The 14,541-nt window shown below is 44.1% G+C and overlaps 1 protein-coding gene across 4 annotated transcripts in view; it reads left to right on the plus strand.

The window, feature by feature from the left end:
• Nucleotides 1–127: 127 nt before the first annotated feature.
• Nucleotides 128–14,541, plus strand: part of herc2 (HECT and RLD domain containing E3 ubiquitin protein ligase 2) — a 67,168-nt gene continuing 52,754 nt past the window's right edge. For all 4 annotated transcript variants that reach the window (XM_004552801.6, XM_076880419.1, XM_012919526.5 and 1 more), the window contains exons 1-6: nucleotides 128–261; nucleotides 3,436–3,544; nucleotides 5,498–5,591; nucleotides 5,728–5,859; nucleotides 8,135–8,357; nucleotides 10,377–10,477. In XM_004552801.6, the coding sequence (XP_004552858.2) occupies nucleotides 3,473–3,544; nucleotides 5,498–5,591; nucleotides 5,728–5,859; nucleotides 8,135–8,357; nucleotides 10,377–10,477 (622 nt within the window). In that variant the 5' untranslated portion in view covers nucleotides 128–261; nucleotides 3,436–3,472. The remainder of the gene's footprint in view (nucleotides 262–3,435; nucleotides 3,545–5,497; nucleotides 5,592–5,727; nucleotides 5,860–8,134; nucleotides 8,358–10,376; nucleotides 10,478–14,541) is intronic.

Genomic DNA, 14,541 nt, shown 5'->3' on the forward strand with positions numbered 1-14,541 from the left:
TATAACACCGCTCTGCGCGCGCAGGGCGGCCGCACTGGAATCAGTGGAATCAACATTACCGCCTCTTGCGCAATAAACCCCGCCCGTGGGTACGCTGTGGTGATACACATGCATCGCACTGAAGCAGGCAGTTAAAACTACGTAATTTGTTTCCATGTCTCGTGCACTAGTTCGCGATCCGTCAATCAAGCCCATAATGAAGGTCTAGTTAATGCAGCAGAGCAGCTGAGGGGACGAGAGCAGATTGAGAAGAAACCGCAGGTAATTCACAGCGTTGTTGCTGAAAACTGACATGTTCCTGTCTGTGTTACTGAGCTCCGTGACCCGCTGCGTGTCGCTCGGTTCGGTGTCAGCTCACAGCAGCTCGTTTATCAGCGCCTGCATGAGAGCTGCTTTAGCACGGGCTAGTGCTAGCTGGCTAGCAGGCTAAGTGATTAGCTTTAGCGCCAAGCTAACGCTGCCCAGCGTTAGGTACAGCTTTATGAGCTCAGTGATGCTGTGTCAGTGTGCGGTGTTCTCTGACTGCTGTTTGTTATCATGTGTGGGGAAATAGCGTCAAAACATCAAGGTTATCACTGCTTTTGCTAGCATGCAATGCTGCGATCTGCTGTTTTCCTCCCAGCGATTTATGTAGCTGAAACATTTCTGGCCCCAAATCATAATCGCCTTCATGTTATTTAACGTCGTTCAACGCCTTATTTAGGCTCTGATTAGGTTATAATTATTACTACCCCTGTTATGGATGAGAGTCTTTCTTGTCTTATGTAAAGTTGTTTTTCAAACCCAGCTGCTAAAGCTCAACCCACTTACTGCTTAATCACATTTTTATGCATCATCTGTCAGTGAATATTCGAGTCCAAGTTTCCCATTTGTTTACACGCCTTTTCATATTACCTGACTATGGAGAGCTTTCCTTACTGTCACTCTACACACACAGACGAATATTTATATAAAACGAAGTAACATTAACATGATATTAACACGCTAAACTAGTATAGTCGTTGCTGTATACTACTTTCTGTGTCAAACAGCCAACAAAACTGAATTACAGTCGTAAAAACAGGGCTTACATAAAGTAGAATAAATGCAGCATGACAAACATGGCCAGTAGGGTAAAATAACAAAAAATTAATATAATTAAGCATGTTAAGCACGTTTGATTTTGCAGATTTCTATGATAGATGCACTTCCTGATGCAGCCCAAATTTTCCTCCTGGGACCATCCAATGATCTTGTCAGACAAATATGTAAACCACTGCTGTAGTGGTTAGTGGACATATTGAACAAAGGATATTGAAGATGAAATTGTCTGGCATAAGGACCCCAAGTGACGTCATCATGAATGTAGTGAAGGAGGACATGCAGAGGGTTGGTGTGACAGAGGATACTAGGGATAGAGCGAGGTTGATGCAGGTGATATGATGTGGTAACTGCTAAAAGAAGAAGAAAAATAGTCTTCTTCTAAATATCTACTGTGTGATGGCAGTAATCTATAGTAGATCCCAAGTTTGTCTCAGTTCCTTTTCTAACAGCAAACGGTGATACCATTTCTAATGAGACAAGCTTTAGAAGCAGTTAGGAGGGTGTGAGGTTCATAAGGTTTGACTAAATCCATAAGCAGGCTTTAAAAGTAATTTAAGTTAAAATCTATCTGATACCTAAGAGTTGGCCAGTGTGGGCATCGAGGATGGTGATGTGGTTTCATCTCTGGCAGTTTAGGTGGATGTGGGACCTTTGGCACAGATTCGAGTAGAGGAAATTGTAGAAGTCTAAACCTGATGCTAGGAAGGAGTTGATGACTTTATCAAGATGCGTTAGAGATGTAAAAAAAAATTTATTAAATGTATTTCTTCGCTGGGGAAGGCTAGCCAGTACGGCCTTATTAATTTGTGTGTGAAAGCACAGCTCAAAGTCAAAGATCACATTCAGATTGATGCTGAGGGCAGATTTTCAAGGTTTTTATTCAGGTTCCAGGTCAGATATGGAAGGAATAATAAGAGCTTCAGATCTGGACTCTTTGATCTAAAGAAAGAAATGCATTTTGTTACTAAATAGGCTAAATGGAGCATATACCTGTGTATCAGCCATATGAGCAACAGTGTAAATCACCATTATATTGATGGATTATCTAACGGATAAGTGTAGGTATTACAGGATCAGGCAGCACAAGAGGAACAGATGTTTTGCAGAGAGTGGTCAATGTATTATCCACAGCCACAGTTATTTGGATGACTTCTGCATCAAACAGTGAAGGAATCAAAATAGTGTGACGATTCCAACTGAATTTGAATAGCCATGATGGAGGAGAAGAAACACAGACACATTCAAACAGCTAACAGAGACACTGCGTTGCATGAAAATGTCTGAGATTATACCACATCGCAAGCAGCACAATTCCACTCAGATTCACATTCCTTTCCACCTGGAAACTAGAATAGAAGTAATTACTGTGGCCTAGGAAGTAGGGCTGGGCAATATGAGAAAAATCTAATATCACAAAATTTTTTGGCTTTGTTGCGATACACTATATATATCACGATATGTCTTGAGCCCCAGCACCTGTGGTAACGTGGGCTAAGGGGGTGAGCTGCAGTTTTAAGCCTTCATGAAATCAAGTTTTTCATGTAAAGATCGGCATGTGTGGTATCCACAGAAACTTCAGAATCTCGGTTAAAAGCTCATGAGAACCATTTCTACAACCACTAAACACTGTGAAAACTACAAACAATTAAAAGAGCAGTTACGCAATTTTGCAAAATGTCCCTAAACACAGAAAACAAAGCCACAAACTCACTTGACTTTTTGTAACGAAGCAAATTGTGCATTGTCTAAAAGCAGAGATCTTGCAGATTTCAAAACTGCAAGTTTTGTCACGCTCCGACCAAAATCTTCCACTTGGGAATGGGAATCAATGCATTCGTGGCATGTGGAAGGGAAAAAAACATATTAAATTTCATGCAGACAGCTTAATATTTCCATGGCAACCTATACTCGATGGTTACGATAAAACCATTGAGTATAGCCATCATACGCAGAAAAACTTGCGATACATCCATTATATTCAATATATCGCCCACCCCTACTAGAAAGGTCTTCTTGAAGCACATCAAACTGCTTTCACTGTGTTCCCTCTGGTTCTTCGTTACCTCGCTGAGCTCATCCATCTAATTGTCTTCACTTGAGCGATAATCGTCAGGATAAAAACAGACATGCTTTTAATGATTTTACTGACTTTACCTAGGATGAAGTCACTAAAAAGTAGCATATTAAGGGAAAACTTGAAACAAACCTGGAAAGTAAAGTTTGTAATTGATGGTCATAAAGCTCAGTCCATTTTCATGTACTTACATTGTCATTATTTGTGGATTCCCACCTTGCAGTGACTTTATTAAATTGTCTTTTTATAGCACTCCTTGTTGCATGGTTTTCTTGCAGGTTGGCTGCGTTTGCAGCCCAGAGAGGAGAGGGAAAGATGCCTTCTCCATCATTTACCCTTGATGCTCAGCTGAGATTTCATGACAAATGGCTGAAGATAGACCTGCAGGTATGTACACGAGAAGGAGGCAGTGGCACAAAATAATATTTATCGTGGTGGGTTTTGTTTTTTGGTTGTTTTTTTTTTTTTTTCCCCCCCAGTCACTTGATCTGTCAAGTGACTGAGGAGAAGAGATGATCTGTAATGTTTCTTATCTTTACCTCAGCTGTGAGATCAATTTTCCAGATTAACTGGGAAAACGTTACCCCATGTCAGTGTGTCATACTCACTGTTGTCCCCTAGCTGTTTCTTTGTTTTCTAAATATTTCAGAATCGTGGTGCCTTATTGATTGTATTTTACATGACTGACTGCTGTCATGTCAGAACCAGAATTAGTAGAGTTTTATATTTTGAAACCTTTAGTTTTCAGTTAAGTTTAATTTCACTTACTTTGCAGAGAGGGTTTTTTCATTTCACTTTAGTTTTTTATTCTTAAGAAATGTTCAGACTTAGTTGAGTTTTTAACTGGTTTCGGTGTTTGTGTCACTTTTTTCTTTTATATGTAATAGTTGGTGTTTTTCTGGAGCCCAATTTTGAGAGGTTCAAAACAGGAAAAACGGTGCATTACAATAATACAGACAGTTGGCTCACAGGGCAGTAAACATCTGCAGCAGAGCCTCTCGAGATTAGTTCTGACTAAAACCAGAGACATTTCCTCTGTATTTGTATTTTCAGGGCTTGAGTGGAATTGCTCTGTATATTAATTTGTGCCTCACACATGCATCAGAATGGATGAAAATTACATTTTTGATTTTAGGTCCGAGGCATGTAGGATACAAAATGGCTCTATAGAGGCCACTATGAAAATTTCTATGAAGGTCGAAGTCTACAAGAAGCCTTGATTACATATCTGCGTCAGACCTCATGCAGATGATTATTGTTTTTCTGGTTCAGCCTGTAATAAAGTACATCACCAGAAAATCTTTCTTTTTTCTTTTTTTGAATGTCTGTGTTGTGCAAACAAACCCTTGTTGTTAGTAATTATGAACTCTTTCAGTGAATACACCACAGACTTAACAGGCTGCAGTCTCTCTACCTGGAACTTGAAAATTAATTTGGATCATCCTATCAGGACTTGATTTTAGGGCCCACCATTTTCCCACCATAAAAGCTTCTTTCAGCACTGAAGGAAGTGCAGCTTTAGTGTTATCTGTCTGCTCAGTCTCTGAGCTAACATGGGTTCAAATCTGTCTAAGAATGAGGAAACATTTGGCTTTCAGCTTTTGAATATTTCAGAGCAAACCAATGTCATGCATATGTGTTGTAGCACTAAGGGGATGACACACAAATGGTTTTTTTCTTCAGTCGGTTGATACTCTGAGATAAAACAGCTATTCTGGTACTCTTGAGTTGTGAAGGCTGCACAGATAGATGAAAGGACCTCTGTGTACACTCTTTAGTGAGGAATAAAATTCAGGGAAATGATGTGGAATGACCTGATTATGGAGAAAATAATGCTCTTGGCCATCTTGAGCTGACCTTGAGCACCCTTAAAGAAAATGGTTAGCAGCAATTGAATTTTCAAAATAAGAGGATTATCCAGTAGGATATTATTTCTGTTGTTATCACAGTTCGTTCAGCATGTAACTCAGCCTGTATCCAAGTCAGTGTCTGACCCTCTGAGGAAAAACTTTGGATCAATGAATGATCAGAGTGGATCCATATTAGCTGTTGTGTTCTGATAACGTGATGGAAATGTGTCTGCAGAAGTGACTAGAGAACAAACCGAACGCTATTAATACGCACCACTGTGTGGCTCAGGTCAGGACTTTTTTGTGGGGGGGTTCACAGTATGTAAGTAGAAATTGTTGTTTTCGAATAAATTACTTCACTGCTGGAAATTTTCCTTTAGCTGTGGATAAAACCTTTGAGGTGGTGTCAAATATGTCTCCATGCAGCATTAATAAAAGCAGAGGTTTCTGTTCTGCACTGCACTGATTGTGTTTCTCTTCCTTCTGGCAGCGGGCTTTTTCTCCAGAGGGTCTGAGTGAGATGTGGAATGAGATGGTAAAAGATGAGGAGATAACATTCAACGGAGAAGAATCAGCTCACCCAGGTATTTATGTGTGACATGTGACACCTATTTCCACGCCGTCTGAGGATTGATACCTGAGATTGGGACAGACAGCAGTGCTTTAACCTTGCTGCTGAGGATGAAGGTTAACGTCCTAATCTCTTCTGACTCTTTATAGAAGACTGCACTGACTGTTTTGGAGCTCAGAAGAAGGATGAGCCCAATGATAAAGAGAAGAAGGAAGAGGAGGAGACGTCGACGTCGGTGCATCACTCCATCATTGAGACATGGGACTGGGGACGGCAGCCAGGTGAGAAAACTACCTGAGTGAGTTTAAAAGTCGGGTTAGCTGCAGTAATTCCTGCTGCAGTCTCGTGCTCCCCCTGTGACTCCTGTCATTTTACGCCTTTCTGTTTCCAAGTAGGGTAATTAATACTACGCTGAGAGCAGAGGGTTTCGTAACACCTACATGTGAACTACATAAATCTCGTTTTAGCTAACAGCTCATCTCTCACTGTTTGGCGGTGTCTGGCCATGTTGATGTGTGCGTGTTTTGCTGGCACGTGAGGTGTGGAAACTGAAATGACAACCTAAAGGCTGCTGGTCTGAGTGGTTATTTTTACCCTGCAGAGTTTAATCTTAGTTGGCATTACGTTGGTTCACAGCGGGATACAGACTCTCACCCAGTTTGTTTGCTGGTGGGGCTGGGTGGGACGGTTCATGGTGGCAGGAGATAAGCACCGAGCAGGCGGGCCAGTTAATACAGATTTTGATACTGTCTGCCTGGTTGCTTCCTCCTTTTTTTTTATTATTGACTGAGACAGGAAGTTGGGCTGGTGTGTACAGTGAGTGTAACTGGATCGCCGCATGGACAAGTGCTCTGTCATTGATGCTTAAAGTTCAAACGGCACACTTCCTGCTTTCCCATTGGATGTTTGTAATTTCCCGAGCTGCTGCGTTGAAGCCAGGATGTTGACATGTGAGATCTTTGCAGGTTTCCTCTCTGTCCCTTGTTAGATTTTTATTAAAGATGTGATAATTTCCTGTGAGTCTAATATTTCTTCAGCTGTGAGGAATGCAGACTGAGCAGAGAGTCTGACTAGGATCCATATCTGTTCTGACAGCTGAGCACAGCTGACTGCTGTGTGGCTCATACAACCTCAGGACAGTCTGGCTTACATAAAGCTTAAGTGGATTTCAGAACTGCTATTTTGGCCCACTTCGCCTTCCCTGCAGCGCTGTGGTTTAGACACAAAAAGGTTTTCTTTTGAGTCAGATCAGAACTCAGGACTTGTTGTGATGAAACTCAGTGGGACAAAATTTATTTTATTTTTTAGTTGAGCAACCCTGAAGCATCTAACCAAAAAGCTTAGGTTGCTATACCCGGGGTTGGAAGTGGGGTCTTAAATCTGCATTCATTTAAATGTCCAGCAGGGTGGGACTTCCTGATGAGTTTAGTTTTTTGCTCGTTTCAGGTAATTGATGAGTACGACATGTTTGTTTTTTGTAAATTATGGTCATTCGATGGGCCTAAAAGGATGATTATCCAGGATGTTTATTGCCTGATGATTTGTCAACTAACTTATTAGACAATGAGTCCATTTGCTCGTTTCACTTAAGTTTTTTTTATTAGTTTCAGTGTTATTTGTTTTTTAGTCCATTCATTGAGCCAGCCATCTATTTTCTAGCAATTATCTGGGTCTGTGTTTTGGCGTCAGCAGCCTAGACGGAGACCTCTCTCCCTGGCCGTCTTCTCCAGCTCTTGCAAAGGGTTGCCTAAGCATTCCCAAGCCTCCTCACCTAGGCTCTTCAACTCCTCTCTAAGGCTGAGCCCAGACACTAAGCTGATATTCGCCACTTTTATCAGCTTGTCACCATAGGTATGAGTAGGAACATAGATCGATGAATAAATTGACAGCTTTACTTCCACACTGAGCCTCATAACAGATCAGTACAGTGTCAACATCACTGCAGATGTCACACCAATCCACCAGTCTCCTACTCCATCTTCCCCTACTGTGAACGAGAGCCTACTTAAACTCCTTCACACTTGAGATGGCAACTAATTTCCCAAAAAATGAAAAAAAAACCAAAAAAAAAACCAACCCAAAACAACAAAAAAGCTGAATCTCATACAGTAAAGCAGATCTTTTTAGGGTAAAGTAACTAAATAAATGAATCAAGCAAAAACATAATAAAATGGCATACTAAATGTATGTAGTAGATATGACTTTAGCTACAAGACAGCAACTCATTCAATCGTTCAGGTAAGCTGCTGAGCAGGTACTTTGTAGAGAGATTACATGGTGTGTAGCTCTGCAGCTCTTACAAAAACAAAAAGACCCATTAAAATGGACCAAAGATGGGGAAATCCCAGGAAGTATGTTATGACCTCTTTTTAGCTGATATGCAGATTTATCACTCAAAACTAGTGACTTCACTCCTGTAGCTTATTTGCAAATTGAGTGTTTCTGGTCATAAACAAATGACATGCCAGTGCACTCACTTATTTTTACTATGTTATTCTTTTCTTTGAACCCTGTGTGTGTGTGTGTGTGTGTGTGTGTGTGTGTGTGTGTGTGTAGATGACAAGGAACTGAAGGACTGCCTGATGGTTCTGGTTGAGGACCAGCAGAAGCTCTCTGCTCAGATGGCCAAAAGCACCCTGTCTGCCCAGCGTCTGCGCCAGCGTCTCGTCATCCTGGAGCGCTATCTCATCTCTCTCAGCCACAGCATGATGGAGGAGAAGTACAAGGTCCGCTGGAAGACTCCGCCCAGCCCACCACTGCCAGCTGCTGACAACAAGAGGTAAATAAAAATGTTTCCTTTCTCAGGAATTGTGCACAAAACATTGGTCTTATGAGAGAACAGAGGCAGATTTAGAAACTGGGTAATTCCATGGAGAGTCAATGAGCTCCTCTATGACCTCTTCAGAATCAGCTGATCTTTTTTGTACAATGACGCCTTGCAAAACTTGACCTTCATACTATGAATATTTTTAGAGTTAGAGAGTTGGAGTGAGGTGGGGGTGGTGGTTATTTAAGATTTGTCTTGTTTTTTGTTTATTTTTATTTTTTATCCTTAGCTGTAAAGCCACATTGGACTAGTGAACTGGTCCGTCGGGTTTGTGCAATTAGTCAAGTGTAGTAATCTGGAAGGTTATACACTCATGTCTTCTACAGCACATGCTGCAGGTTAAAGCAACGATTGAAGTCGATGAATGAGGCATTCTGAGTCTGTGCCAACATTTATACATGACTGATGGACTAAAAATGGAATAAAAATAATAATCCTCAACTTTCAGCAACCATTTTTAATGTTCTCTCTAGCCCACAGTGGTTGAGGAGTATGGCAACGTTTAGCGCAGGGGTGTCCAACTCCAGGCCTCAAGGGCTGGCGTCCTGCAGGTGTTAGGTCTCACTCTGGGTCAACACACCCGAATCAAATGATTAGTTCATTATCAGGCCTCTGAAGAACTTCAAGACATGTTGAGGAGGTCATTTAGCCATTTAAATCAGCTGTGTTTGATCAGGGATACATCTAAAACTTGCAGAACACTGGGCCTTGAGGCCTGGAGTTCCCCCACTCATGATCTAGATGGAGCTTAATTTTTTCTTTGTGTGTGTGTGTCCATGTTCAGAGAGCAGTGTACCATGAATACCTTATCCTATCATGATTATCCCCATAATGTCCTCCTTCTCTTCTTACCATAACTGAATTTATCTTAGCTTCCTTACCAGAGGGAGGGAGTTGTGGTCATTTAAAGCTTTAAAGTGCTTGTAAAATGGGCCATAAAGGGATAAAGTAGATTATTGTAGGGCCAATAGAAACTGTGTCAAACTTACTGTTTCATTCTTCCTGACTGCCAGAGGAGGTGTGAAATAGCTGGATATCCATCGTATGATTAGAGATTGAGACAGAGTACCAAGAAAGTAACACATGTGACCTGGGTGACATAAGGAACCCGGCACTCAGTAGTAGTCACTAAGCGAGCATCAGTGCTCACCGCCTGTGCCAGTAGCTTTGTAACCTTCAGCTGGAGCAGTTTCATCCTCCTGAGACTGCATAGCCAGTACCCATCTCTGAAGTCTCGCTTCTGTTTTGATGGGGAAGTGGAGTAGGAGTAAACAGTATTGTATACTCTTAACTATTATGGTGTGTCTATCCAGTCACTGAAAGTTAAACCCTGCAGCTCAGTGTAAGTGCACACTGTGTTTTCTTTAAGTAAGCCTCTTAGGCATGCTCCAATAGGTCTCTCATATGCATAGTAAATGTAGGCCGTACTCTAAATGTGCTCCATATTTACTGTGCAGGGCTTTTAGTTCCAGGCATTTATTTGGAGCAGACTTGATTTTTTTTATTTCTAATTGAAAACCTCATTTTAGGATCTGCTGTTGCTGCCCTGTGATTGCATCACAGCGATGATACTAGGGGTGAACCGTTCATCAAATTTTAAATAGATTTTTGGCTTTCAGCATTTATGAAAGGAACACAATTGTAATTTAAAATGATCTCTCTTAGGCATTCCTTTTTGTGACAAAATCTTAATTTTCCTTGTGTTATAAATCAAATGGACTTAAACCTGTACAGTAGTGGATTTTTCATCCTTTCCGAAGCCTCCCTACCTCTTCAGTTGAGCTTGAGCTAAGATGGTGAAACTTTTTGTCACAAGGCTCTAAAGGAAGTAAAAGTCACACACAGACAGAAGAAATCCAATGCATCTTCTGTATGTGGGCTTCAGTTGGCTGTTTGATAGTATGGTTTTTACAATGATGATAATAATATGATGATATTTAATTGATCCGTATGTGCTCGTATTCTTTTCAGCCCTCGTCCAGCCAGTAAAGGGGTGGAAGGTTTGGCCAGAGTCGGCTCCAGGGCAGCTCTTTCTTTTGCCTTTGCTTTCCTTCGCCGGGCATGGAGATCAGGTAAGAAGTGCTGATAGTGAAGACATTTTGTCCTTCGGCGCCGGTGATGATAGGTGTTGTCATGGTGGTGCAAGTTTGCTTAACAGCTGCTGAAGAATGCGTTGCGCCACATTAGAAGCTGCTCGTCGTAAACAACCAAACATCTTTCGCAAGGCTGTGTTTTTAGTCGTGCTGCTAGACGACAGACTGACAGAAGAGGGCCAAGGAGGCAATCCTGCTGCTTTGGCACAAGAATGAATCCAAAATAGCTGTTTTGGATGTCGTTAAATGTAACTCTGTCATCATGCGTGGTCTCCATTACAGGCAGATAAATCAGGATCGAGTGTCTTGCTTTAGTCTCATGTATTATAATAATGATAATTATAATCATCATCCTCAGGCTATAAATTCAAAATGACTAATAATATTCAGTTATTAACTTTTATTTTGATGTAAATTAGTCACAGATTCTGATTACGTTTATTCAAGCGTAAATCTTTGACCATGTTATTCATTCACTCCCTTCATTTTCAGCTTTGCTAGTGGAGGTGTTGTTTTTGTTAACATTGTGAGGGCTTTGTGTCCACGGGGACTGGGTGGGAACAAAGTGCCTCCCTGTCCTCCATAGCCCTCCTGTAACATGAGCAACACGCACACACGGACACCTCCTATCCCCATTTTAGCCGTGTTCCTGGAAATACTCTTTAGGAACAATGAAGTGTAACACACTTTTTAAAAAAATAAAAAAAATTTGTTTGGGCTTTTTTTTGATTGTTTGGATATTTTTTTTTTTTTGTTTGTTTGGTTTTTTTTGGGGGGGGGGGGGGTGAATTTTAATCTCTGTTATGATTCTTCTTCCTTCCTCCTCCTCCTTCCTCCTCCTCCACTGCGAATCAAGCACACCCTTTTTACTTTGCAGCAGTGAGTTGATCACCTCCCTAGCCCAGTGCTCAAACTCGTTTTGGTATGACATTACAGAATAGCTGCACTAGAGGAAGTAAATCTTACAAGGATTTCACAGGTGAACCTGTGGAATGATCAATAATGGTCTCCTTATACTCTCAGATCCCTCAGCGTCTCTGACCAGGTCTTTCTTGGGGGATAACAATTAGTCTTTCAAAGAGCACAGGTCTGCTCTCCCACCACATTGCATCACAGTTATCCTGTGGTGAAGGCAAGATGGCAGAAACTGGTGGTTGGTCTTCAAACACAGGTTTTATGTTCAAAATTAGCCACTATTCTGGGCCCAAAACGATTAGTTATGTCTATAACTTCTGTTCCCTGAAGGAGAGGAACGAGGTACAACACATAAGTATGGGATATCACGCCCTCGCGTGTCCTGGCTGAAGAAACCTTTATTCACGCCTTTACGGCAGATGACGTGTGATGACACGCGCAAGGCCCCGCCCGCACATATAGCCGCTGCCATCACCGTCATCCCTCAGTTCGATAGCCGCTCTTCACCGAGCCAACTGCTCAGTGGGGCCACCCTGTGTTGTACCTCGTTCCTCTCCTTCAGGGAACAGAAGTTATAGACATAACTAATCGTTCCCTTTCAGTCGATTCACTCGGTACAACACATAAGTATGGGACCTATATACACGCCCCGCAGAGCAGCCACCGAACCGGAACGGGACCACCACATCCTTAGTGAGTGGTAGACCCAGCAGAAAGGACAGCATGAGCCACCGAAGGGGCTGTAACGTCCAACCGATAAAACCGCACAAAAGTGTGCGGCGACGCCCAATTAGCCGCTGCACAAATATCAGCCACAGGCACCCCTCTAAAAAGAGCCCATGAGGTCGCCATCCCCCTGGTGGAATGAGCTCCCACCCCGTGGGGCAACGCAAAACCTCCGGTGCTGTATGCCAGCGAGATAGCTTCTACAATCCAGTGGGACAGCCTCTGTCTGGACAGAGCTCTACCCCTATTCGGATTAGCGAAGCAGACAAACAACTGGTCACACAAACGCACATCCCGAGTGCGCTCAATGTAGGTGCGTAGCGCACGCACCGGACAAAGAGAATGCACCCTCCTCTGCTCCTCAGATTCAAAAGGAGGGGAGCAAAAGCTCAGCAACTCAAACTCCATTGAACTATAAGATGCAGGCATGACCTTGGGAAGATAGGCGGCATTCGGACGCAATACGACCTTGCGGCCATCAGGAGAAAACTGTGTGCAGGCAGGATGCACAGACAGCGCATGAAGGTCCCCCACTCGCTTCGCCGAGGCCAAAGCGAGAAGTAATGCGGTCTTATACGAAAGAAGTTTCATATCTACCGACTCAACGGGTTCAAACGGAGGGCCACAAAGGGCCTCCAGCACCAAAGACAAGTCCCAAGCCGGGACACCGGACTTAAGCACGGGCCTCAGCCGGCGAACCCCTTTCAGAAAACGCACGGCGAGGGGATGCGCACCTGGTGTCACCCCGTCAAAACCGATATGACAAGCAGATATAGCCGCTAAATAAACCTTGATCGTCGAAAACGAAAGGCCTTTATCCAACAGCTCCTGCAGGAATGTTAAAACATCCACAATAGAGCACTGAAATGGGAGAGTGTGGCGGTCCTGGCACCATCGCTCGAAGGCTCGCCATTTGTAAGCGTACAAGCCCCTAGTAGACGAGGCCCTGGCGCTCTGAATCGTCGCTACCACACTAGGTGGCAGACCCTTAGCAACCAAGTTTAACCTCTCAGCAGGTAAGCATGAAGGTGCCACAGATCCGGGCGCGGATGAAACACTTCCCCCCCCGCCTGAGAGAGGAGATCCCTGCGGAGAGGAAGCTGCCAAGGACTTGCTGCAAGCAGGCTGATTATTTCTGCATACCACGACTTCGCGGGCCACCAAGGGGCCACCAGGATCAGAGAGAGGGAATGCCGACGCACCCTCTCCAGAATTGGAGATATCATTTCCACTGGGGGAAATGCATACAGGAGCACGTCTGGCCATTGGTGCGCTAGCGCGTCCAAGCCCAAGGGTGCATCGTGGTCGATTATGGAGAAGTACAGGGGGCAGTGAGCATTCACCCTGGAAGCAAAAAGATCTATTTGCGCCTCGCCAAATAGATCCCAAATCTGAGCCACTATTGAAGGGTGTAACCTCCATTCTCTCACCAGAGGACCCCCCCTGGAGAGAAGGTCCGGCCCCAGGTTCAGGTGGCCCGGGACATGGGTGGCTCTTAGAGTCAGAAAATGAACACTGCACCATAACAGCAGAGAGCGAGACAGCTGCAACAGGGGAAGAGAGCGTGTTCCTCCCTGCCTGTTTATATAAGACACCACTGTTGAATTGTCCGTCCTGACTAAGACATGCTGGCCCTGCAGGACTGGACGGAAACGCTTTAGAGCTAAGAACACTGCTAACAGCTCTAAGTGGTTGATGTGCAGCTGGCGCTGAGCCGCGGACCAGATCCCTCTCACTGACGCACCCTCGCACAGCGCTCCCCACCCACTTAGGGAAGCATCTGTGGACACCACCTTGCGAAACAACACCCTCCCAATCCGAGAGCCCTGGTGCAGTAGCCCGGGCTCCCTCCAAGGACGGAGAGCTAGCATGCAAGACGCAGTCACCGGCAGCCTCCTCCGGAGGTGACGCGAAGCACACAAACGGTGAGAGAGAGTCCAGCGTTGAAACGCTCTCATTTTCAACAGCCCAAGCGGCACTACGGCGATCATAGATGCCATCATGCCCAACAAGCGCAATATCGTCTGGAAACGCAGTCTGCGTCCCAGCTGAAATTGAGCGAGGCAGCGATGAAACGCGGCCACTCTGTGCTCTGACAACCGTGCGCGGCTGGAAAGAGAGCATATTTCCAGACCGAGAAAAGCGATCTGTTGACCTGGGATTAGCGAGCTCTTCTGAAAGTTCACAGAGAACCCCAGTGTCTGAATGTGTGACAGAACCCGCGACAGCTGCGTCTCCGCCTGTTCTCTGGAGCAAGCCACGAGAGCCCAGTCGTCCAGGTAGGCCAAGATGCGGATGCCCCTCTTCCTGAGGGGCGCTAGCGCTGCCTCGGCACATTTCGTAAAGGTGCGGGGAGCGAGCGACAGCCCGAACGGCAGCACTAGGTATTCGTAGGCTACGCC

This window comes from Maylandia zebra, linkage group LG23, assembly GCF_041146795.1.
Source record: "Maylandia zebra isolate NMK-2024a linkage group LG23, Mzebra_GT3a, whole genome shotgun sequence".
NCBI classification, from domain to species: Eukaryota; Metazoa; Chordata; class Actinopteri; order Cichliformes; family Cichlidae; genus Maylandia; species Maylandia zebra.